The sequence below is a fragment of the Miscanthus floridulus genome, chromosome 13 (genome assembly GCF_019320115.1).
Source record: "Miscanthus floridulus cultivar M001 chromosome 13, ASM1932011v1, whole genome shotgun sequence".
In the NCBI taxonomy this organism is placed as follows: domain Eukaryota; kingdom Viridiplantae; phylum Streptophyta; class Magnoliopsida; order Poales; family Poaceae; genus Miscanthus; species Miscanthus floridulus.
Window position 1 is genome coordinate 10,665,552 of NC_089592.1, and position 25,665 is coordinate 10,691,216.

At 46.9% G+C, this 25,665-nt stretch overlaps 1 protein-coding gene, 1 long non-coding RNA gene and 1 pseudogene across 5 annotated transcripts; 1 reads left to right on the forward strand and 2 right to left on the reverse strand.

Annotated features, from left to right (window-relative positions):
• Positions 1-5,771: 5,771 nt before the first annotated feature.
• Positions 5,772-15,426, reverse strand: LOC136501098 (uncharacterized). Of its 4 annotated transcripts, none has more exons than XM_066496590.1 (6): positions 14,612-15,426; positions 10,843-11,259; positions 8,927-10,618; positions 7,781-8,776; positions 6,437-7,237; positions 5,772-6,352 (listed from the first exon to the last, which is right to left on the reverse strand). In XM_066496590.1, exon 3 carries the CDS (start codon positions 9,674-9,676, stop codon positions 9,077-9,079), a length of 600 nt encoding a protein of 199 aa, XP_066352687.1. In that variant the 5' UTR covers positions 9,677-10,618; positions 10,843-11,259; positions 14,612-15,426; the 3' UTR covers positions 5,772-6,352; positions 6,437-7,237; positions 7,781-8,776; positions 8,927-9,076. The 4 variants fall into 4 exon arrangements, with proteins under 4 accessions (XP_066352687.1, XP_066352689.1, XP_066352690.1 ...); XM_066496592.1 differs by lacking the exon at positions 14,612-15,426 and having other exon boundaries at positions 7,781-8,538; positions 8,722-8,776; positions 10,843-13,410; XM_066496593.1 differs by lacking the exon at positions 14,612-15,426 and having other exon boundaries at positions 7,781-7,923; positions 10,843-13,410.
• A 126-nt stretch (positions 15,427-15,552) lies between these two features.
• LOC136501099 (uncharacterized) lies at positions 15,553-17,418 on the forward strand. Its single transcript, XR_010770169.1, has 3 exons — positions 15,553-15,953; positions 16,039-16,468; positions 16,848-17,418. It is a non-coding gene; the product is annotated as an uncharacterized lncRNA (long non-coding RNA).
• A 1,487-nt stretch (positions 17,419-18,905) lies between these two features.
• Positions 18,906-20,245, reverse strand: LOC136498954 (protein FAR1-RELATED SEQUENCE 5-like; annotated as a pseudogene).
• Positions 20,246-25,665: the final 5,420 nt, after the last annotated feature.

Here is a 25,665-nt window from a genome sequence, read left to right on the forward strand (position 1 = left end):
ATTGATTCCATTTGCATTATTGTCTTTTGCTTGAACTAGATTGCTTCCATAAACTTCCAATACAGCAATACACAGTTTGGCATTCACTTTAACGCAGTGTGGCATATCATCAAGTTTGCCTACTAGTTGAACCTTGTATATACTTGTTAATACACAACCCACAAGTATATGTAATAGACTCAATTTCCTGTTCAACATTTAGCAAATTTATTAGACATTTAATCGTGTTGTCATTCAATTTACCAAAACCCACTAAAAGGCTAGATGCACTTACACTTTTATTTTTTTATTTTTTTTTGCAGAATAAAGGAGACAGCAGCAGGAATACCCTTCCCACTAACTGAACAGAAAAGAAACCATACCACCCACAATAACCAGATTTGACATCAACCAATTTGACCCACGCAGGTGAACCTTATTCCAATACAGCACATAGTGCAAAATAAAGAACCAGGTCATTACTGGAGTTAATCATGTTGGTACCATAATTATACAGCGCTTGAATGATACCTAGAGCGGCTACAGGTGACAATTGCAACACAAAAGAACACCTAGGACCAAGATATTTAGGACTGATAACTTCTATGTTATCACTTTTGGATAGTCATGTACAGAGTGGCAACGATTGAATATTACCTTTAACTGTCTGTATAACTGGAAAGATGAGTACTGAAACTCAGAAGGACAAGGTATTCCAGAAAATAAATAGATCAGGAGCTTAGGACCGGTCAATTAACGAGTTCCCTTTTCAAAAATAAAATGGATGAGTTCAAGCAAAACTGTTAAATTATCGTGCATGTGGTATCAGTTTTCTGCAAGCGATAGGAATAAGACATGAACTAACAGTTCACAGATCAAGCCTTGTAATTGGTAAAACAAATCTATGGAGTCCTTTCAGACATCCCAACGAATCTCTTATTCTCTGGTTAACAAAAGGGAGTGTTAGAAATTAGAATATATTTAGCCATTAGCCAGTGATGCTGGCAGTTAGCCAGTTAGTGAACATTTGATGGACCCTTAACCTATACCAATTGTTCATTGAAGGAAGGCAAAGATTTGGAAATGATGTTGACAGAGAAACACTCATTGTGGCTTTCTGGTCCATCTGTGTCATGTAGCAAAAATTTCTATGGACGTGTCCTTTCTCTGGCAAGATGGAAGAGAGAATTAAAAGTTGAATTTGTTCAGGTTTACTTAGAGCAAGACCACCAGATGTGCATTTCCTTAGTAATTGACTTAGTAGCTCCTCTTGATGTTTCTTTCCTTTTCCCTTTTAATGGGCCTCCAGCCCATGAAACTCTCTTGTACATATTTTGTTGTACATATTTTGTTTTCTTTTATTAAATAGGAAAAAAATCTGCTGTGGGTAACTGACACCACAGTTTCAGGTCAAAAGTATTTTCATCCCCTTAATAGCCCCAGCCAAACAATTGCAAAGCACTTAACCCCTTTTATACTCACAGCAATTAGAAAACGCTCTTATATCTTTTACATTGTACACTATGTAGAGAAAACAGGATACAGAAGCAAGACTACTCCTGATCTTTGAGGAGAGTGCACTGAAACTAAAACAAAAGGGCGTACCCAGTGCAGAGAGCTTCCGCTCTGTGCGGGGTCTGAGGAAGGGTGTTAGTGGCAAGCCTTACCCTCGCCTGTGCAATGCGAGAAGACCGCGACTCGAACCCGGGACCTTCCAAGAGAGTGCACTGAAATTAAATTAAATATATTCATATTGTCCGGTAGACATCAAAGAGCGTAGGATTACACCTTTTTAGTAGACACAGTAGCTCAGATGAACAGTACTCTCCACACTCAGCATAACATACAATTAAAAGGATCCTACATCAAGTACAATAAAAATCTAATATGGAAGGCACACTCAAAATAAGTGCAAACTTTTCACTTGGATACCAATCCAAGACAAGATCCTCACAGCAGACAATTAAAACTCGCGAGGCTGGCCTCAACAGGACACGCGTGTCGCCACCAGTGCCTACTCTGCCCCTTTGCACAAGGGGTTTGGCTACAAGTTGCAACTTGGGAACATTGTAATGTGGTGCCAGGCGTACCCCCAGCGCAAAGCACATTCAGGGTTAGGAACATTCAGTGCAAAGCACACAGAACTGCAGGCGCAGATCCACTAAAGGACATGGGTGTGCACATGTACGCATAATAATCTTTGAAAGGGGCCGAAGTTAGCAGGCATAATACATGTACACAAATGTAATTAGATCACATCCGAATACAAACAACCAATCAGCTTAATTTAGGGTTAGATTTTCAGTTTCGCAAAGCAGGAAGAGGTTGGCACACCTGGTGGCAGCAGCGAGCAAGGGTGTAGGAGGCGTTGTAGAAGCTGGGGTCCGCCGTGATGTAGTCCTCGGCGCAATTGCAGAGCGCGAGGGCGAGCTGTCCGTTGCTGCTCGACGGGATGCGGCCGCTCCTCGCCGGTCGTTCCTGGAGCTTCCGCCGAGCAGGCGGAGGCCTGAGGCTGAGTGGGCCCTAGGGTTCCGGCCGAGGCCTAAGGCTTCGCTGGTGGTAGGGCAGGGGCAGGGGCAGGGGCAGGGGCAGGGGGGCACGGGTGGTGGCGTTTGCACAGGGCAGGTGCGGGAGACAGCCGCAGCCGCTCCTCGCCGGCCGTTCCTGGAGCTCCCGCCGTGCGGGCGGAGGCCTGAGGCTAAGCGGGCCCTAGGGTTCCGGCCGAGGTCCGAGGCTTCGCTGGTGGCAGGGCAAGGGCAGGGGCAGGGGCAGGGCAAGCGCGGGCGGCAGTGGCGGCGGCGCGACGAGCTGCGGCGAACGAGGGGGGCAAGGGAGATCGGGCGGTTTTCATATTAAATATCATCCGGGCCTAGGATTTCGCATGTGTACGGGCAGACGGACGAACCAAGGCGATTGTCGCACCAAAACGGTGTCCATCTTTTAGTCCTTTTAGTTGTGAGAGATATAGTTTGACGTGGCAATGTCTCTAAATCTACGCTTTGACCATTCATTTATTTTAAATTATATTGTTTATGATTATAAACTTATGGTTGTTGGATAGTAAATTTTATGAAATCTAATTGTATCAAATTATTAGTCAAATATTGCGAGTTTAATTTTTTTTTCATATGCAAATGCATATATGCATCTAATAAATTGGACCTGAGGGAGTATTGGTTCCCCTTCACATATATCAACTGCAAACATATTTATAGCCCTCGTTATAGAGTTCAGATTTTTAATCCTACTATTACTAATTAGAGACCTAAATGGAGCCTCCATGTCAATCCTTATGAGATGCATTAGGAAAAAGAAACAAATTCTGAAATTCTTAGAAAAAATAGAAACATATGGGTCATCAATGTAATATACTCTAATCATCCTTAACTATAATAACCGTTGGATTTATTCCATTTTCCAAAAAAAAATTACCACATTTACCATTATGTAAAATTACGTAAAGTAATCTTTAGATTAGATTGCATTTAATTAACCAAATTAACCCCCTAAACATACGCATGCATTACCCACTTATGTTATAATTTAAAGATAATCTAAATTAACCTCAAAATATATTTATAAATTATCCACCTATGTCATTACGAAAGATAACATAAAGTAATCCTTTACGTTTACATTTGAATTACCCAACCCTATCGTAATAATACTAAGTAACCCACCTCTACTATTATCAAAACTAAACTTAACCCCTCAAATTTAATTCTAAAGTAACAAAAATTAAATAACTATAAAGTACACCTATATATTTTACTAAATTTCCACTTCTTTTGAAAGCCAATATGACATCACCATACATGAGACATGACATGATAAACACATACGAAGGACCATAGAGGTAGAGGTGCAAGGCAAATGAAGAAAGGCTATAAATATGGATGAAAAATATAAAACATATACGGTAAGTAGTAAATAAATTACAACCGGATAGAGATCATAGCATAACTAATGAATAGAGAGAGAGATCATGCAAAGATAAATAACGTTGATTAAAATACTTATGTTTCATAAACTTGGGACTGCTTATTAGGAGCACTAGTGTTTTTCTAATTATTTGTAAAAAAACTATTTTCATCTTCATAATTTCCCCAGCCTGCAATGCACAGGCCAAATATGCGTCCATCATGCTTTAACGGGCCACTGTGGCCGTTGTGCTACGGGCCGGGGCGGAATGGCACGAAAGTTATGTGGGCCGTGCCTCGGTGAAATGGCGGGCACATGGGACGTGCGCCTCCCCCTTCTTATTATGTGCATATATAATATATAAGGTCGTGTTTAATTGGTGAAAAGTTTTTCCAAAAAGTGCTACAGTAGTCATCAAATCGAATTTTACATGCATGGAGCATTAAATGTAGACGAAAAAAAAAACTAATTGCACAGTTTGGTTGGAAATCGCGAGACGAACGTTTTGAGCCTAATTAGTCCATGATTGAACACTAATTGCCAAATAAAAACGAAAGTGCTACAGTAGCCAAATTCCCAACTTTTCGTGAACTAAACAAGGCCTAAACTAGAAACCCAGGCGCAGCTTTGCGGCGCCCTACTAGATCGTCCAGTTATTGCAGTCCATCGTAATAACTTAAAGCAAAAGGTTGAGAGGTCATCACTGATAAGCTATGTTGTGCCTTTGGTGCTACATCCCCCGTGCTGATAGTTCGCCTTTGCTCTTCATTGTCAATAATAATAAACAACAGATCTCAAATGGAAAATGAGCTCCAAATAAATACAAAATAAAAATAATTTTTTTATCATAAAAAATCATGGATTTAACAATAAATTGCATGATGGTGCGAAATAGCACACTGCATAAAGGTTATATATTATAATTAGCAAAGTAGCTAAACAGAGCAAGATGAAGGATTAGATTTTCCAAAGTACTGTTTTTCTAGAATTACCCACTTGACAATCAAGGGTTAAAATGACACGCTTTGTACAATGGTGGAATTGCCATACTCATTTTGGGATTACTTAAATACTTATGATTTTACTGGCACTACTATATGACATTTTGCTGTACTATAGTCAGAAATTTAGACTACCACTAAGCCAGGCTTCAATCTGAATGAGAAATTAGGAAGATAGAAAAAGAACATTCCAGGCTCCTAGTACATGTTCCTTCATTGGCTTCTTGGAGGCACCTACAAATTCTATTATATACAGAAACATATGTAGGTGAAACCGTGAAAGTCAATGGAAATTTTGTGATTTACTTTTGTCGTCGTTTTTAGCAGGGTAGTGTAGTAAGTCAATAACTCTCAATTCATTGTAAATATCTACCTTTGCTTTCAACTTAATAAAACGACAGAACTCCTGCCATATTCGCTCAAAAAATTGGATAGAAGTAATGCCCATCTCAGATAAAGAGTGCTGCATAGAAGAGCACAGTACAAGTGTTTTGAGCACTATAGTTTACCCCATACACAGGTTTGTTCAGTTTGGATAGTACCTGCGACACCTTCTTGGAGCTAAATACGTGCTACATGGCACGTTCGCGAAAAAAAAAATTTGGCCTGGTTCTAGAAACGAACAACCTAGTATGCAGATTAAAAATAACAAAAAAATGGTAATGAAGTATAATATGATTGAAATGCAATCAAATTATTTTTAAAAAAAAATTATAAATGAGATACAGCAGGTTAGGAGGTAATTATACATACAAAGAACTGATTTGTTTAATATACAGCAAGCAGGTGCATAACGAATTGCCTGATGCTCTGACATTTCAGTTTGAATAGTAGGGTCCTAAGAACTTGACTGAATATGAATATATGAATAGTATAGTAACAAGCAATGCTTTTTTAACACATGATGACATGTAAAGCACAAAGGGCATTAGTACCACAATAATAAGAAAATGAATTTTTTTGATTTTGCATATGGAAACTAATCTGCACCTGGTTTCTAGCCATTTGTACAACAAACTGAACTATCTAACTGATATAACTAAATACCTAAGCTGTGTACTTAACTGTTAATGGAAATGAAGATCAAGGAACTATAAAAGGTTTTGGAAAATAGATTATTGCAGGACTCTCCAAGGAGACGGAGCGAGAACTCTGAGGTGAAGATAGCGGCACCACAGCGGGCAGCCGACGGGAGCGAGTCCGGGGACCGAGCTAGGCGGAATGTACTGGTGCCAGTCGGCAAGCGCCTGCTACCATGGTTGCCACATACCTGTTCTCGCTGAGGGTGTATCTTTGCGGCCGTAGCTGCGTACAAAGCAGAGCACGCGGAGGGTGGAGGCCGGCGGGCGAGGTCGCCGTGTCTCGCGCCGCGCTGGCGCCACTGCCCCACGCTCCATTCTGTCCGCCCGTGCCCCACTCGATTTGCCCGCTCCAAGTGCTGCCGGCGTTGCCTGCTCAACCCGTGCCTCAGTGCCTGCGGGGGAGAAGGGAGGAGGTGCAGGAGACGATGGAGCAGCGGGAGGAGGGAGACTCACCGGCGCCGTGCTCAACCCGTGCCTTAGTGCCTGCGGGGGAGAAGGGAGGAGGGGCAGGGGACGATGGAGCAGCGGGAGGAGGGAGACGCACCGGCGCCGGGGACGGGTCGTCCGCCGAGCGGGTTCGCGAACAATCGCGACCTTCCAGGTTCATGACTTAATGGGTTGGAGACCCGCGACGAGCCCGATCCAACGGTCCATATCGTGTTTCCGCCGGATCCAACGGTTTGCCAGTTAACGAGTGACGTGGCGCTAGCGGATCTTTGTCGTCCTTGGTGTCTCTCTGGCCGTCGTCTTGCTGAAGCCTTCCTCAATTGTCAAAAGGTTTTTATAGTCTAGGCATAAGTGGCTTTGGATTAGGCCAAAGCTTCCATTTGTTGCAACGGAGCTGTGAATCAAGAATACAGCGATAATCATAATGTCGGGCAGGCCTTGAGATCTTGCAAGTATATGTTGCCTCTTACAGAAGGATGGCCAAATAGATCAGCTAGAGAAGAAGCTATAGTGGCAACCATTTAACAGTATAACTCCAGGTCAACCAATGCAATTGAATAACCTTTCTTAAATACAAGCTTACAGTTTTGGACAAATGTTCCATAACTGAAAAAAAACTACTGTATTTTCTTGTGTTTTATATTTTAGAATGGGAGCTTGTATTGTGAACTTCATAGCCAAGTGGGAGGTTGTGGCTCCCCTTTTTTTTATCGTATTGCTTAATTAGAAGTACTATGTAGCTATTTTACTTGAAAGTATTCGTTTGAACCATAGCATTCTGAAAAAGTGCATGGCGTGTGTTTGAACCTGCAAACAGGAAGCACATAAGTAATTAAAATTATGGACTTCAAATCTGAAATTAGTTTGGAGAATGCGGGAAAATAGCTGCTCTAGGTTATAATTGACGGAAATGTTGCTTAAGAAACATTCAAATTGAAGTTGATAAATAAGATTAGGCCTTTTCAGGACAATTAGTTCAACTAGCTTATTGTTTAAATGGTCATCTATCATGTTACATGACGCTGTAAACTAATGGCTTCTATGTGGTTTGATCAGATTGTTTCCTCCAGAAAAAAAAAGATATAAATAGAAGTGTTGTCATAATTCAGCCATCCAGAAAACATAACTGCTTGAGACCCTATGGAAAGCAAAATTTGTATCTAGGGCACACTGATAAATAAGATACTTTTCTTGAACGGACAAATCACTTGAGTTCTTAGTTTATATATAAGCTTGAAAATAAGGACAAAGGAAACTGCGCTTCAAGCTATTTTTTTCTTTCTCATGTTTTTTTATTTAGGAAAAGACCTAATTAGAAGGGCGGGCCTGGTGCAAGCGATAGAGTCTTACCATCTGTGACCGAAAGGTCCCAGGTTCGAGTCGCGGTCTCCTCGCATTGCACAGCCGAGGGTAAGGCTTGCCACTGACACCCTTCCCCAGACCCCGCACAGAGCGGGAGCTGTCTACACTGGGTACGCCCTTTAGGAAAAGACCTAATCACAGAAAGTTGGGTACAGACCAAACTGATGTTGGTCACAATAAGGTGGATTTACCAAAATGTTTTGAATACACACTATATACATATATTTTGGAAGTTTTTTGGCACAGCATGCTTTATATATAGGACTTGCAACGAATATTGCAAACAACTCCTGCGTAAGCATTAGCAAAACCAAATTATTTTTGGGCAATCGGTTGGACACCCTGTAAACATTCCTAGTATGCATGAGTGATGACACTTAACACAGCTGGATGACAGATCATGGCGTGTGCACTTCAAATGAGACTCCAGCTGTCTCTGGTATTGATTAGTGCTACAATTCATCCTCTGCATGGTTATGGGTGTATTGCTTTAAAGATCAGTAAGACGAAATCGTATTTCATAACATTGATCAGACCATTAACAGTAGGAACCACAAAATGTAAACACATTTGAGTTTGCAAAGGCCTAAGGGATGAATACAGACCTCTGATGCCTCTATTGTCAAGTATCAGAATACACAGGAGAGCTGAGAAGGCTGATGAAATTGCTGCATATTGCGATGGCACACATCCTTCTTTACTGTATCCCAAATTACCATAATTTTTTTATTCAGATTTGCACCAACCTAATAAGTTTGTAAAATGAGCGAGCTGCCAATTTTTGGACATTGCACAATATGATAGAAGACAAACATCTAAATTCACAGATTGATAACAAAAGGAGACGGAAACATGGCAATGACCGAACCTGCAAGGCTATATGCAAAAAGGATATTAAGAACAACTCATGCTTATGCCCAATCGAGTACCTGAGGCTTTGTCAGTATCACTAAACACGAATAGTCGCTATGCAAGAAGAACCTTCTGCAGGAAAGCAAGAATAGAAATCATATGTCCTAAACTATCGACAAAGGATTCATTCCTTGTTAAAAAAAATGAAGCTTTAAACCTGGATTATCATGAATCCTAGTTTAATTACAGATTATATGGACTTTTTAATCTTTAACCCATTACCTTCGACGCAGGAAGTTGTATCTTGTCATGGGCTTTACTGTTCTCCATGGCGCCACGGGCGGCTCGGTGCTCCGTTGGGTTGCTGAGCTGCGCTGGCGGCCATCCGATGTTCCTGTGCCATTCCTTCGCGGCGGCCCTGCTCTGTTTTTTCTATGGGTTGCAGCGGAGGTTCAGGTCCCTATGGATGGGTGCCGCCGCCACTTCTGTTGCCGGAGCCGCAAGGCCGACGCACCAGCGCTTTGCTTCAATTGACGGCGCGCACGGCGAGGCCGGAGCCAGTCGTCGAGTGGCCCGTGCGGCGAACGGGACGAGGTGGAGCCGAAGCGGCGCGGGTCTGGCGTGGTGGTCAGCATGGGAGGGGGGCCCTGCGGCCCCTGCTACCTTGGCGCGGTCGCCGCTGAGGCCCGCGCGGGCGCGCGGCAGGCGGCAGCTACGGCGGCCCCACCCAGGGCCACTGCCGGGAGCCGGCCGTGCCGGGGAGATGCGTCCGCGCCCGCGGCAGGGGCCGGCCACCGCGGGGGCCGCGTCGGGGGAGGCGTCGACACTCGGTAGCGGCGGATGCGGCGCGGTGGCGCGCGTCACCCGCAAGGGGAGGGGTGGAGGGGGCACGGCCGTGCAAGGGCCGGGGGCGGCCACCGGCGGGCCCCTCCCACGCCGGCGCGGCACCGCGCGTACGGTGGGCACGCGGGAGCGGGAGCCGGAGGAGGCGGCGGAGGTGTCGGTACTCGGTACTGGCCTCGCGGAGGCCATGATTCGCGAGCGCCCGGTTCTCCATCTTAACGGGCGACAGATGGGTCCGCGCCCGAACCGACCCGCAATCGGACGGTCCAGATCGCCTGATTGCTCGATCCGACGGCTTACGGCTTAACGGCCGACGTGGCACGATGATTATCCCGCTTTTGTAAGCAGGATTCCTATATAGAGATGCTCAGCAGACTGAGAGCCTTATTATTATGACTTTATATGCTTAAATCAATTACGAACCCTATCATCAAGTAAATAAAGCCAATAAAATCTATTAACTATCACAGAAATAGTAAACTGGAATTAGTTATGCTTTGAGCGTGTTTTCATACTAAAAGAGCTATCAATTTGGGCCCAATTTTTCTTTGCTTTCCAAAAAAAATCATTTTTATGTTCTTTCAAAATCAAATTGATTGTAACTTTAAAATAATCAAAATCTATCTATTATCTTATTATTTGGACAATAAAAAAATCTGATGCTCGCTCTCAAAACCTAAAATTGTCCATGTTAATGACGACAAAAGTAGGCATGGCCTTATGCCCGAGGCACCCTAGATGGGATCCAAATTCCTAAATAAGCGGCTTTGATAGTTAGGCTCAGCCCACCTAGTTTTGGGAGCCACTTATGGCCTTCATGAGGATACCGGGGGCCAATGTATTTGCCAATTAGTTAGTATACTAAATTTAGTTGTATTAGAGCAACTCTAGTAGCCCAAACTTGAGCCCCCAAACCCAAAATTACGAGTTTTTTTTACAAAAACACAGCTCTAGTAAGACCACTAAATACTCAAGCTCCCCAAAGTAGGGAAGCTCTAAAATCACTCCCCTTAGCCCTCATTCTTGGGGCTTTCACATCGGTCCCTACTTAGCCATTTTAGATCAGTTTCCCCTTCTCCATGCTCGGTCTGCCCTCCTCGCCACAAGGCCCCCTCCACCAAGTTACGACATCTGCAATACAATACTATTAGGTTGCTGACGAACTGAATGTTGGGTTTCCAAGATGGGTTGTGTGCATGGTTATCCACACCCCATAAGTTCTAGAGACCATAGAAAGTGTCTTTCCATACTGCACATAATCATCATCACCTTTGTTCCTAAGCACTAAAAGTAGCGACATTGTATAGTATTAAATTCGTACTTGTATTGTTATGCAAATATAGGAATGAGCTCACCTTATATTCAATAGTCGGCGTACATATCACTAGGTGTCATGTCCTCATCAGTCCTCCCCATTGATGATCACTCTTCGAAACAGAGCCCCTCCCTGCTTCGACCGAACGAGAACCGAGTACATCAGCTCGACTATTGCCATGATCCACCATCAATGCCTTGTTGCTACTTTGACCTAGCAACAAGCTCACCGGATCTAGGTTGGCAGTCGATGCCTGGAGCCCTGCTAGCAGGCTTACTAGGTTGGGACTAGTGGCCCAATTGTTGACGAGGCTCAACGGTAGGGTGAAGGTCGAGGAGTAGCTCTTAGGGCCAGTGCCGGTGGCCCACGCCATTTGCACGTTGGAGGCCATCGCCGAGCTCGACGACGAGGTGTAGGGTGGGGAGAAGTAGTTGGGGCACGAGGAGTTGTCGAGTTGCTGGGGATTAGAAAAGAAAACACATGTCACTTACAAGGATAAAAAGGAAAGGGCTCAGAATTGAACATCGTCGCGGGTGTTGACGCTAAAAAATTGAGAGAGGCCCTCAAATCTTAAGTAGGGACCATGATTTAGGGGAAGGGGGCAATGTTGGATATGCTCTTTTGTCAATGCAAATTGGCACAAATCTACGGGGCACATAAAGGTAAAATATTTTCACCTCCTCTACCTCTGTTAGAAATATGAAATCTTGTCACATGCAGTTTTAAAAACAAAACCGAATGCACATCACATGTATGCTAGGATCTGTTTATTCATACATGCGACGACAACATAGTAATATAAATCAGTGTTTATTACAAAAGCGATTACATATTATAAAATGACCATAGGGTTTAAACAAAAATTGCATCAAAGCACCAGCGAAGCAGGGTCTCTATCCCCGCAGGCAGCCGATCGGGGGTACACTAGCCTAGCATCAACACCGTCTTTAGGAAATTAAACATCGTCTTATAGAACCCTATCTTCTAGTACCGAACAGCTGAGTGGGGTAGCAAGGGGACAAAGAGAAGGGTGAGTATATCGAAATGTACTCCACAAGTGTAGGAAAGTATGAAATTAGTCTTAATCCAAGGAAAGGCTTACAAGGTTTGACACAAGCACTTAAGCGACACATCTTATTTTACCTTAAATCCTTAGCACCTAATTACTAGGTGATCTGCCATCTCCTCAGAGAAACCAAACCAACCTTGGATTCCATCCAAGCTCCCAACCAAACCAACCAATCCCTTACCAAGGGAACTACCCAACCATGAACTAGAGCCATCTAATCATAAAGAAGTCCAAGCCTGCTCTTGACCGTGAGCACGACTAATATATCAGTTTTACCCTCTATAGAGGTTGCACACTTTCACTACGAGTCATGTTTCTCCATCACGCTAAACACTGCCTAGGTGCCTAGCGGGGTCACACTACAAGGCCTTTACAAAGCCCCTCTAAGTCTGTGTTATACCTACCAATAAGGTTTCTCCCCCGTACATAAGTCAAAGACCATAGGGGACCCCTCTTGAGTCACAAAAACCATCCTGATGCAGCATAACTTGGAGGAAACTAATTAATTAGCCTGGCCCATACCCATGTAAGTCTCATGGTTGCGTTGTTTTGTCGGGTTACTTGTCCACGAACCGGTCCTTAGAATCCAAGCAGGAAGCACAAACCTATTCCACCATTTCTAACTTTCTACTAGAAAACATTTACCCAAAAATCGAACAACATACCACCACCAAGACCAACCATCTTACCAGATTCTCTAATCGATCACCATGTTGCTAAAAAGATTACCAACCCAAGGTTGCATAGATCATTAATCAAGATTAAAGTATAACCTTCCTATCCCAAGACCACTAGTAAAGCATGATACTACCCATCCAACCCGGGTTTCAAGGGTGATATAACAAGTTCTAATATACCCTTATATGGGATTCAAATTTAGACTCAGCATGCAGCTAATGGTCTAACTACTCTAACTCAAAATAAAACAAATGTAGGAACAAGTATGGTCAAGGACACTTGCCTCAAAAAGGCTGTTCAAACATTTAATCTTTCCTTCCGATTGAACCTTGATCAGCTTCTTCTTCGATAGACAACAACAATAGAAAAAAGCATAACAAAGGAACCTAAAAACAGTACATCAATCATAACAAAACATACTACTTATGGTTGCTAACGTGTAGGACTTGTTTCTACAATCACATGAGCGCAAAACCACTAAAAATGAAGCTACAGTAAAAAAAAAAGTTACGAGCTTTTAAAGTTTTAGGCCATTTTTATAAGGGGATTTGGTGTTTCTACCCTCTACTTCAAACCTCAATGGTGATTTTACCTCCTTCTTTTTTAACTTTGTGATTTTGCTCTCGTTACTTTTAAACGAAGCAACCGTCTACCCCTACTCTCTAACACTGTCACGGCCGGTTGGATTAAATGGCCAAAAAAATTAAAAAAGAAAAGCCAGCTAGATGAAAAGACATCAATGCCCCTCGGAAGCTTTTTCTCCTATGTTGCTCGAACCGTAGGCGTTAGGAGGAAATTGCGTCAGGAGGTTTTCGAGCGCGCGTTAGGGTTTCAGAGGCACCGCCGGGCGGCATGGCTTCCGGCGGCGAAGCTCTCCCGACGGCGGCACTCCCCCTCCCCCTCCCCCCTCCCCCCACCCACCCTGGCTCGTGCCTGCGGCGGCTTGGACGCCGCGCGGGTTCCCCAGGCCTTATATTTCACGCGCCGGCCCGCTAGAGCCGGAGGAGCAACTGCTCGCGGATGTGCCGCGCCGCCAGAGCAGCAGTCGCTCGCCTTGGATGTGCCGCGCCGTTGGAGTAGCCCCTATCCAAACGCTACCTCACTGTCGATTTGTGCCATCCGTCCCCAGTCCGTCCGTTCGTCACCCGGGTCAAAGGAGGCTAGGAGATTGAGCCGCTGCTGGGCTCGCTGAGTCGCTGTGTAGGCCGCAGTAGCACGTGGAGATTGATTCGAGGTGAGAAGTTAATCTGATAGAGTGGAACTCCATTCAGTCACCATAGAAGCAGATCTGAACCTACGTTGGCCTACTAGTTCAAGACCGATTTGTAACTTTCTGCTCGTCGCGCCACATGCGGATGCGGCCCACTGCTTGGTTTTGGATGAGCGAAAAACAAAAATTGTTGAGTTTTGCATTAATTGAATTATATAATTATGTATCAAAATTGTCCAATTGCTGATATGGAAATTGGGATAAAACACAAATATCAAAATAAAACAGGGGTAAAATGCATGGGCAAAGTAGTCCTTTGATCCAAAAGTTAATACCGTTAGATGGATTTCACGGAGCAGGGGTAAAGTCTGCTTTCGTTTTAAAATCGTAAGGGTAAAATCACAAAGTTAAAAAACGAGGGTAAAATCACCATTTCGCTTCAAAACCGGGGTAAAAACGCTTAAGCCCTTTTTATAAACATAAGGACTAATTTGTAAATACTTTTTTAAAAGCAGGGACCAAAATATAAAATCTTTGGTCCTCAAAATTATTTTAAAGATCATTTAGCAAAAATTTGTATTTTATTATTTTATTAAATAAAACACATTAATGACATCATTATTTATTTATGGAATTAAACATAACAAATGAACACATTTTTTAAACAATTAAATTCATGTTTATTCTCTGTTAGGGCCGAAACATGTTTATGTGTACTCATTTTTAAAACATATTTACGGAGTAGACAACAAGGGCTTAGCTGGTAAGATTTACTAGACACAGACAACAGTAGGATGAAGAGATAGAAGACCAGGGGCTAGATCGCATAAAGCAGCTGACTGGAGCATTGACCTGCTGAGGTGGCGCGAGGTGAATGGGTGGAGAAGTGCTGACTGGGCCACCTCCTTTGACTTTGTTGACCGACGGTCAACAAAGAATCCGGAGCGCTCGTTGCCCAAAGGACGGCGGACGGATGCTCCCACCCTTCGTTTCCGCTGGAAAGGAGCAGAGCCGTGGCGGTAGTCGGAAGTCTGCCGGAACAGTGCTCCGGTGGCTGGTGAATTCCAACGAACGGCGGAGGAGGTCGAGGAGATCAAGACGAGCCGATTGGAGATGATCTCGCCGACCTAGGAGGCTTGGAGGTGATGAACGACGGCGAGGGGTGGATGGAGGCGGTAGTGAAGCTCCGGCGAGGTCGAAGACGATGTTGGGGCCGCGGATCGAAGAGGATAGGTCGATGGTCGGGTTCGCCGTGTTCTTCCGATGCCGTAGGGATCAACGGAGGCAGCGAAGATGCTCGGATGAGGGAGATCGGAGCGGCAGCAGAGCTTCTGGCCATGGCGGCGGCGAGTGTGGCTCTGGAGAGAGGGAGGAGGCACAGAGAGGGGAGAGGCGGCGGAGGCGTGCTTCTGCGGAGCCGAGGGCTCCCTTTTAAAGGGCGGAGAGGGGGAGGAAACGGGTGGTGGGGAGCTCGGCTGCATGCGCCGTCAATGGCGCCCGATCGGGTCTTGGTGAGCTCGAGTGAGGGTTGAGCGAGGACAGGGTGGACGCGGCTCGGTCCGCGCTAGTTGCTCGGCCGCGCGGGGTGCAGCTGACCTCGGGGCGCGCGCTTGAGGACGGCGGCGGCGTCCGGTTCGTGCGGCTCGCTGGGGAAGAAGGGAATGAGATCCTCTGCAGTTGGCCACGTGACTTCTCTCTACGGTTGCTGAGCATCCAGGCGTTCATTCATATCTAACGGTGGCCAGAGCATAAGTGCTACCCCATCAGCTAGCTGGGCTTCGGCCCAAACAACAGAGCCGCGTCCACTCAAAAAAAAAAAAAAGGACACGGATAACACGGTGGACCCCGGCGTGGCCAGTCCTCGAGCGCGGCGGCCCTGGCATGGGCGAGCCCCGGCGAGGGTGCACCCCGGCGCAGCGGCAGGGCAGGGCCCCGGTGAGGGAGGCCCCTGCCCCGGCGAGGGCGCCCCCTAGCGCGGCGGCAGGGCAGGGCCCGGGGCGGCGGCCCCTGTGAGGGAGGCCCCTGCCACGGCGGCCCTCGGCGAGGGTGGCCCCCGGCGCGGCCAATCCTTGAGCGCGGCGGCCCTGGCATGGGCGAGCCCCGGTGAGGGTGCCCCCCGGCGCGGCGGCGGCGCGGATTCAGCGGAGCGTCATCGCTAGCGTGTGGATCCTGCTTGGCCTCAGACTCCCTTCGCGTATGTGCATCCGCTGAGTCCATTTTGCTCCTCTCTTGCCTTGTCGTTCGCTCTCAATCTCTCTCCTGGTCTTCCTTCTCCATAGATGGCAAGATCTACAACACTTCGGAGGAGAGCGGCAACTACGGCACTGTGGGGAAGCCAGCTCTTGCCTTGGCGGTGCCGCCGCTGCGGCGGCGGCTACACGCTGCTTGATATGGCATCGGCTTCGTGGATTATGAATACCTTGTTCTCTACAAACTTTTGCACGAACAATCATGCTTCCCCTCATCTGTTCATCCTTGGAATGCCATCGTAGGGGATTTTAACTGGAAAGCCATCGTTCATTGTGTTTGGTTCTTGTTTTACCCTGGAAATACTAGCACTACTTGCAGTCTGTGATTTCTCATCTAGAGGTGCTTTGCTAAAAGAAATGTGGTTTTGCATTGTAGGACTCTTCAGATAAAATGTTGGCTGACGCTTATGTATGGAGTTATGCAGAGGACCCCAATCTTTATGGCGAATGGGATTTTGAGGTGAGGAGATTTGTTTCCTGCAGTCCTGGGATGTTAACGCTATGTGATTATTCTGATTCTTTAATCCCCACACTTGATCCTCGTGAATTCTATCTATAATGTATCGTCACGCTATGGCCATAGGAGAACTGCAGCTACCTTAGGATCCTATCAAATGCTGAACTCTATCAGCCATTGCCATCCTCAGGATCTAAATTCCCATTGCAACCACACTCTGTGAATGTAGCAATTTGTTAGCATAATTCCGGCAACTACTCTTTATCAATACGTCTTCCACATCCTCATCTATCTGTTTCCATTTACACCCATAGCCCAAAATGTGGTATGTACATATGTGGCCTTGTGCTTTCTAACTACAAAGATTATCTCTTGCCCACAGGAGTGGAAGAAACTGCATATGAAGGATTTCCTTGCGATGACGAATGGTTTCATGCATGAACTCGAACAGCCTGAATCCAAGACCAGGGTGGAGACCTATGAGTCATTCATGCAACAACATGAACAGCCTGCACCAGGGACCCAGGTTGAGGGTTGAGAGTTGCAATCTGCTGGCTGCTGATCTACATTAGTCATTCTCCTGGAGGAATTGCATTGGCATTGGCGCTCGTCTCCCTGCCATCACGCACGAGCCTCATCGCCGACGAAGCTGCTGCGCCGTCGACACCGTTCCTCATCACGCCGGTCTTCGTGGCCACAGCCCGGCTTCGTGGCAGATGCCCGGCTTCGTGGCCACAGCCCCTGGCGCCCTATGGTCAGGCCCATCGGTGGACTGTAAAAGACTAGTGATGGAAGGATATTGTAATTGCTATCAGTTCTGTAAAGGGGAATCCCTTCTGTAAATTGTTCTAGTGCTAGCAAACAATTTGTGACTATAGAAGACGTAAATATCGCTGTTGTAAATTTATTTGGAATGCTATTGTGAATGCAATGCACAAAAGATGTCACTCATTACTGCAATTTCATATGGCTGCACAAAAGATGTTGCTGGGTACTGCAATTTCATCAAGATGCACAAAATGATGCATATTACTAGAAGCTCCATTTGGCTGATTACACTTTAACTACAAAACCATCTGTCATTGCAGGACATGCAAAGGGGACATAATCTGTACTACTAGAATTCACCAATAACACCATCTGTCATTGCTCCCTGAAAAATAGAACAAAAATAATTCAACATAATGACCATATATGATTAAGAGGAAAAATGTATTACTTTATAATATTACCGTCAATAGCTGAGAGAAACTATTGATGACTGTGTATGATTTAGAGATCTCTTCCTGAGGTAAAGATGGATGGTTCAGGCATGTTTTTTGTAGTGTTGCGCCATCATCGACTGACACTTTTGTAGGCTGTTGCTCCTGATCAGATAGAAGAGAATCAAATAGTTAAATACAACTGAAACTTTTTGTAGCGAATACAGTTAGAGATAATCTGATATATTTTGTGTTGTTAAATACCTTTGAACTTTTTTCTTTTTTCTTGTCACAAACCTTCAAACTTTTTTTTTTCTTGTCACACACCTTTGTACTGTTTTCTTTTTTGTTACCTCCCTTTTTTGCACACTTGCGCTTCTTGTCAAGCCAAGTTCTTTTGCGCTTCGAGGTTTTTGTTTCCACCTCCTTTTTCTTTAGGCTTACTGTACTCAACAATTCATTAGGCAAAGTAACATTGGTGGGAGCGATGATGGGATCCATAGGGCTTGTAACACCATTCATTTCTTCTTCAACTTGCTTGCTGAGCATATCCAGTGTGTTGTTTACTAATAAGGTGCATTTTGGATGGCTGGCAGCTCGATATGCCAAATTGAGAAATTTGCGAGCCATATCTTTGTAGCGAAGCATATCATCTAATTTTGGATTCTCTATTATGTCTCGGCCTTTGTTGTCCTGTACTGCTCCACTGCGTGCTTCCCGTGTCCATCTCTTCAGTACATATTGTGTGGGAAGTGATTTGATATTCATCAAATCAAGGACTTTTAAAGCATGGCCACATAGTATTCCGATTCTATTGAATTGTCCACAGCTGCATGTACTGATCTGTTCTAATGGATCACCAATAACTTTGTACTCCTTCTCAAAGGTAAAATTTTCATCTAGACTCCCAATTGCTACAAGATATTCATTTGTGCCTTCCAATGTTCTGGTGCATGCTGCCATTGACCTCTCATACTCACCTTGAAAAGCTTCAAAAATATGTGGTGTGTACAGCTTGCTAGCTTGGATTAACATAGGTGTCCTCATTTTGATTCTAGGTAATTTTTTTCTTGATTCAAATTCAGATTGCAGTTCTTTCTTTCTTTTATATTCCACAACCCTTTCAAAATGCTTAAGAAATTGGATTATATCAAAATCAGATTTGAAATGTCGCTTCAGGTCACTATTCAGACTCTCACTGAGTTGTGTACTTCTCATCCCTAATGTGAACACATCCTTCATGTAACATTCAGCCCATTTTTCTCTTACCTTATATATACTATCCAACCAAGTTTGCTTTTTCGTCTTTGACCTCATGATGTTAAATGCATCTTCAAATGTTGCTTCATCTTCATACTCATACATACATGCACTAAAATCAGAGAGAATACTTGGTTCTTTATTGCTGTCTTCTACTTCCTGTTTAGGAGATGCACCTGATTCCTCATCATCCGGTTCAGCTAGATGCTTGACAGCATTCTGCATAATGTGAAAAGTGCACAGACCATGCCATGCTTCTAAAAAAACTTCCTTAACTGCTTTTCCCATTGCATAATCTTGATCGGTATATATTGTTTTAGGTTGCTTGCCATTATGGGCTCTCAGGAAGGTCTCAAATAGCCACTTGAAAGATTCAAATGTCTCGTCATACATGAGAACAGCACCAAAAACCACTGTTTCTCTAAAATGGTTGAACCCAACAAATACGCCAAAAGGCCTACTCTCCTTGTTTGTACCAAAGGTAGTATCAAAACTGACAACATCACCAAAATATGCATAGTCAGTGAGCATTTTAGCATCAACCCAGAATATGTTTGCAATCTGTTCTTCCCGATCCATCTGCAGTGCATATTGAAATGATGGGTTCTCGGCAATTTTTTCCTGAAAATACATAAGCATGCTTCCTGCTTGACCATATGCCATCTCCCGTTGCCGCTTGCCCCGTAAATAGTTCTTGTGGTCTTGAAGAGTGTAACTGAGATTAACTGAGCCACCAACTTGGATGCAAGCCAACTCATGAGCAGCTTTGGGCCCAATTCCTGCATCGTCAGCCGTCTCAATTTCAAAACCTTGTAACTCTGAAATTTTCCTTTGGGACGCCATCAAGTGTGAGGTTTGTGGCAGCTGAAGGGTATGATTGTGTTCCAAAAACAGATCAGTCACTCTATAATTTCCCTTATTCTTGTCCATTATAAGTCCCATGCGAACTTGACAGTTAGTCCTAGTTTCAGCTCTTGGACACTTTGTTAGATGATCTCTTTTATCTGGCTTTCTCTGGCCCTCATTTGCACAAACAAATCTGCAGGAACTAACCTTCCCATCTAACTTTCTTTTGTTTGTGTACATTTTCCTCACCTCAAAGCCTTTGTGACCCCCATAGCTAATCCAAAACATCCAAGCCTCATCTACAGTACTGAACTCCATGCCAACTTGAGGTAAAAGATTAGGAAGCAAGCCCTCCCTACAAGAAAACAGATAAAGATGACGTGATATAGCGAACTGAACAACTACAATCTATCCCTAAATTAGTTGGACCACAAAAAAACAATCATGGCGTTACACACCTATTTTCTTCCATGTTAAATATGCAAATTTTGTTTTCATTCAAGCAAGTTGATGTTACTTCAGGCTTCCATATCACATCTCCTTCAATCTATCGATTCCAGCAAAATCCAGTGAGGGAGGACAAAAAAAAATCAAATTAGAACAACACGTCACGGCAAGGGATGACGTGAGTACAGAAGTCCACCTGCTTACTGATCGAGAGCACCACAGCAGCAGCAGTCCGATCCCGGCGCCCGCCCTTTCCTTTCTCGCGCCAAAAACGCAGTCCCGGCGCCAAAGTATCGAGTAATAGCGCCGGAACCAAAATACAGCTGCTCTGTTGTACAGTTTTTTTTAGTGGACGCGGCTCTGTTGTTTGGGCCGAAGCCCAGCTAGCTGAGGGGCGCAGCACTTATGCTCTGGCCACCGTTAGATATGAATGAACGCCTGGATGCTCAGCAACCGTAGAGAGAAGTCATGTGGCCAACTGCAGAGGATCTCATTCCGGGAAGAAGGCCCCAGTAGCTGACATGCGGACCCCAGCAGCCAGCGAGAGAGAGGGAGGGAGGGAGCAGGCGCGGGTAGTGCGGCTGACGGACGGGCCTCGCTTGGCAGAGAGTGAAGGGAGCGGGCCTGCTTGGCAGCGAGAGAAATAGTGGGGCGCGGTGCGTGCTCGGCTTCAGGCGCGATGATGGGCCGCAGCACAGGTAGAGAGGCAGTGAGGGCGCGGGTGGGAGGAGAAGGGCCGGCCAGAATCGGCCCAGCCGAGTGAGGAGAGGTTTTCAGCTTTTCAAAATTTGTTTTCCTAAAAAAAAGCTTTTCAAAACTTGTAAAATCACTTTAGGAAAACCAATTCAATCCTTTTTAAAACAAACACATTTTGAAAATATATCTAAATATTTTGAGTTTTGAAAACTGACATTGAGATTTAGAAATAAATCTTTGAACATATTTTCAAATATAATTTTAATACTTTATTTTAGAAATAGAATAAAAACCTATCGAGCCTTAAATGAGTTTTAGTTTTGGATTCATTTTTCACACAATTAAATTAATGCACGCAGTATGAATGCAACAAACATATCAAATTAAATATATTTTTTTTTAGAAAATCACATGTTGCACTGTTTAAATTGCTAAAACCATAATTAAATCTTAGAAATTTTAGAAAAATGACAAAAGTATTAATTTTATTTAGTGAAAACTATTCACAATCAAAAATAGAATTTTTAGGGTGCGACAACGATCTACTAGAATATTGAGGTGACTACATGCAACACAATATAATATAAGCAAACAAACCAAGCATGCTTTTACCAAACACGCATGCCTTGTCTGTATAAGACATCCAAACATCGAGACATTGCATGTGTTTATGTTGGCTTGCGTTATACTGCATAAGGTCGCGATCTAATATAGACAAAGACTAATATGCAAACAGCCAATTGCATCCAAAACCTGAGCAAAGCATGATTCTTCCCTTGCATAGCCTTTATTCTTTCTTAACACAATTATGCGTAATCGTTTCTTGCGCTTTGAATCCAGAATTAAGGCCCAAATTGAACTGCAGGATCACTATGGGTCCGTTTAGTTGGGTGGCTAACCTTTTACGCTCTACAAAGCCACCTTCCAGCTGTTTGCTTCTCTGTTTGGAACCCGTAGACAGGCTCTGGTAAGCCACCGACCAACTCCTAGCCTGGCTCTAGGAAAACGCAGGGGATGGTCATTTTTGGAGGCTTTTACTTGTGTGCTCTTAAAAAAGTTTATAATTACGCATAAGTCATTAAAAAAGTTGAGCTCACACGAGTGTGATCGTTCTGAACTTCTTTGCTCTCCAAGCCATTCCGCCGGTGTTCTGTTTGTTTTTCACCGTTTGACAGCACTTACATGTGGGCCCGATCAGTGTAAACGTCCAAAATACCCTTCTCTCGTCCTATCCTCTTGCTTCTTTCTCTCCGCCGAGTGGGGTCAAGCTGTCAGTGACCTGGCTCCACCTTCCTCCTCGTCACTTGCCAGCCTCGTGCTGTGCCGACGCCAGGGCGGAACTCCCCCGCACGAGCGCCCACCGCGGCCGGGCAGAGCTCGCCTGCGCCCGCGCCCGCGGCGGCATGGACGGAGCTGCCCTCCACACGCAACCGTGGCGGCTGGGGTGGAGCTCCCCCCTACGCGCGGTCGCTACGGCCGGGCGGAGCTCGCCTGCACCCACGCCCGCGCCCGCGGCAGACGGGGCTGAGCTCCCCGGCGCGCGCGCTCGCGGCGGTCGGCCGGAGCTCGCCCGCGCCTGTGCCCGCGATGGACGAGGCGGAGCTGCCCCCACGCACGCGCCCGCGTTGGCCGACATAGCTCTCCTGCACCCATGCCCATGGCGGTCGGGCGGAGCTCGACACTCCCGCGCCGCGCCGTCGTGGTCTCACGGATGCCACAAAGGCGGGGCTCGAGCTGCCCTACCGCCGCGCGCGCCTCCGTGAAGTACCTGGCCTCCGTGCTCCTCAAGGTGCGGGCAAGCGCGTCCAGCACGTCTTCGTCGTGCTCCCGCATGCCGCGTGCGCATACGTTGCACCGCGCCGCCACCTCAGACTCCTCCTCCTCCTCCTCAGACTCCACGTGCAGCACACGCCGTTGAGCTCGCGGCACACGGTCGCGTATAGGTGCGCGACGAGGTAGTTAGTGGTGTCGGGCCCATTGAAGCTGTCGTAGATGCCAACGAACATCCAGCCGTGTTCCTCCAACACAACCACGTGCACCATGTCCTCCCCGACCTTCCCGCGCGCCCACTGCACCCTCGCCGCGCCGCCGCCGCCGTCGACGTCTGGTGCGCCGTTGCCGACTGCCACGGCGTGCTCCTTCCCGCCGCCGGGGGACACGCATGGCCATGCGCGCAACATCGACGCGACGGCCCTGCGGAGGCCGCCAAGGAGCGGGCTAGCCTTGCCAGACGCCTACCGCCGCCGATGACGCGTGGTGTAGAGGTCCGCGAGGATCTGCTCTCGGTGCACGCGGGGAGGCGCGACACCGATGACACGCCCGAGTTCGTGGCCGACGTCGTCGTCGATGGCGACGCGATGCTACTGCTGCCGCCGTAGCTGTCCAGCGAGCCCGAGTACTATCGCGATTGGAGCGTCCGGAACGAGGAGTTGGAGCTGTCGAACAACGACAAGCCGGAGAAGGACGCCCGGTCGCTTAGGAACAAGGAGCCGCCCACTGTGGACTAGTTCGACGGCAGCAGCACGCCGTGGATGCGCCCCTCGTGGACAGCGCAGAGCTCCCTCGGGCCTTCATGTGCACAGGAAAGAGAAGAGAAAGAGAAAGAGAAAGTTTGGGTGGCTGACAAACGGACCCCACTATAGAGTAAAATTGTTATTCACCAGTCTGTTTGACACCATTAGATAGAAAAATGGACGGAATGGCTTGGAAAGTAAAAAAGTTCAGAATAGTGATACTTGTGGGAGCTTAACTTTTTTTTAATAGCTTGTACGTGATTACAAACTGTTTTAACGACACACAGTTAAAAGCCTTATTTTTGGGAGGCAGGCTTCGCTAAGCCCCGTTCGAAGTCTTGTCACCGCCCGTCACGCTCTCCTCCGCCCTTCACACGTGCCGCCGTCGTCCACCCTCCGCGCGTGCCGTCGTCCTCCACTCTCCCGCGCGCGCCATGGTTGAAGGTGCGCCAGATCTCGTTGCCGGAGAAGAACGCGAGCACCCTCGCCGCTGTCGCCGTCAACGGTCAGGACGGAGGCGGCATTATATCGAATCGGGGCCGGAGCGCTCGCTGGAGCTGTACGGCCGCCACACCGGCATCTCCGTTGATGCTCAGGACGGAGGCGGCATCAAATCGTGGCCGGGACGCTCGATGGACGGCCGCCGCATCACATCGCTGTGAATGGCGGACAAGGAATCCCGTCGAAGGCTCGAGGCGTCGTCGTGTGCCTCCCGATTCCAGTCCGCCTCCGCCAGCGGCAGTGGCAACTCGACATGAGCACAGCACAGGCCCGCGGCATGTTCCTCTTTTCTCTTCTAGATTTTGCACCGACGGACTTGAGCATGTGGCTCTCTAATTCCTGAAAATTAGTGTCACCCTGCTCGGCCTCATTTACCGAGATGGTCTGGCTGTGCTCGTCGTGCTTGCTTTCATGCTTGCCTGCTGCTCATCGTGCTCGCGCTTGTCGCCTTGCTGCTGCCGTGTGCCGTGGTCGCCGAGGATGCTCGCCACTTGTTCGATGAAATACCTAATTCAGAGAAGAAGTGACTGCATCAAAATAAATCAGGCAACCAAATACACCCTGAGGTTAGCCAGGCTTAGATAGCACAGACAACCAAACAACCTCGTTGGCTCGCCAAACTGCTCGCCTGCTCGGGAGAGCGGAACAGAGAGCCTTGGCGGTCATGTCGTCCAATATACTGGATAACGCAACGCGCGCGAGAATGGAAACTGAAGGAAAGGTCAAGTCGAAGACTTGGAACGTCACATATATTGGGTGTGTTTGTTTCCGGACCAACTTCTAGTCTGGCTAGATCCTAGCCTGGACAGCCTTATTCTGCTTCCACCAAGCCAACCCCTGGTTGTTTGGTTGTCTATACTATCTCCAGGCACTAAGCCAACCCCTGGTTGTTTGATTGTCTGTACTGTCTAGCCCTAGAATTTGTTTGGTTACCTGATTTATTTAAATACAGTCACATCTTCTTCGAATTGGTAAGGTTATCCTAAGGCATTTCGTCGAACAAGTGATGGGCATCCTCGACGAGCACAGCACACAGCAGCACCACGGTGAGCACGACAAGACCAGGGCAGGCCCGCCCGCCAGGCTGTCTCCTTGCATTGGCTGGAGAAAGACATGCACGGAGGTGGACCAGGAAGTGGCAAGGGTCGGGGAGGCGCTGTCGACCATGCACAGTGGGGGCGAAGGTGAGGTCGGTGACGGGGATGCTGGCGTTGGAGACCAGCTCGGAGGAGCAGAAGGCGTGCCAGTAGGAGCCCTCAGGGGAGGCGCGCGAGGAGGAGCGACGGCGGTGGTGGCTCCCGCGGGTTCCTCTACATGAGCGAGGTCAATGCGGGATCAAGATCCTCGATTTCCTCGGTGAGCTGGTCCGGCAGGAGGTCCCCGACGCCGGTCATGAAGGGAGGAAGATGACGACCGCGGAGGCCGTGCGCCGAGGCATCGTGGATGCGGCCGTGGACGGCGGCGTGGAGGATGTCATGGCCGCGGTGGTCGCCATGGCTGAGGACCTCCGGCGTACGTCGCCAGATCCGCAAGAACGGAGCGCGACCGCGTCGTAGCTCCCTGGCTGGTGGTGCCGGGGGTGGTGAGGTCACCTTGTCAGAGCTGGCGTGGTGGCCGGCGGAAGCCAAGCGGACCTTGGTGCATGGGTGGAGCACGGGCGGAGGAGGAGCACCGCGGAAGGGAGGTGACGCGACTCAGTGCGATGGCTGGCCAGGGCACCAGAAAAACGTCCAAC

Excerpts from the sequence above, each read along its gene's own strand:
- LOC136501098 (XM_066496590.1), bottom strand. The coding sequence starts at position 9,676 with ATGGCCTCCGCGAGGCCAGTACCGAGTACCGACACCTCCGCCGCCTCC.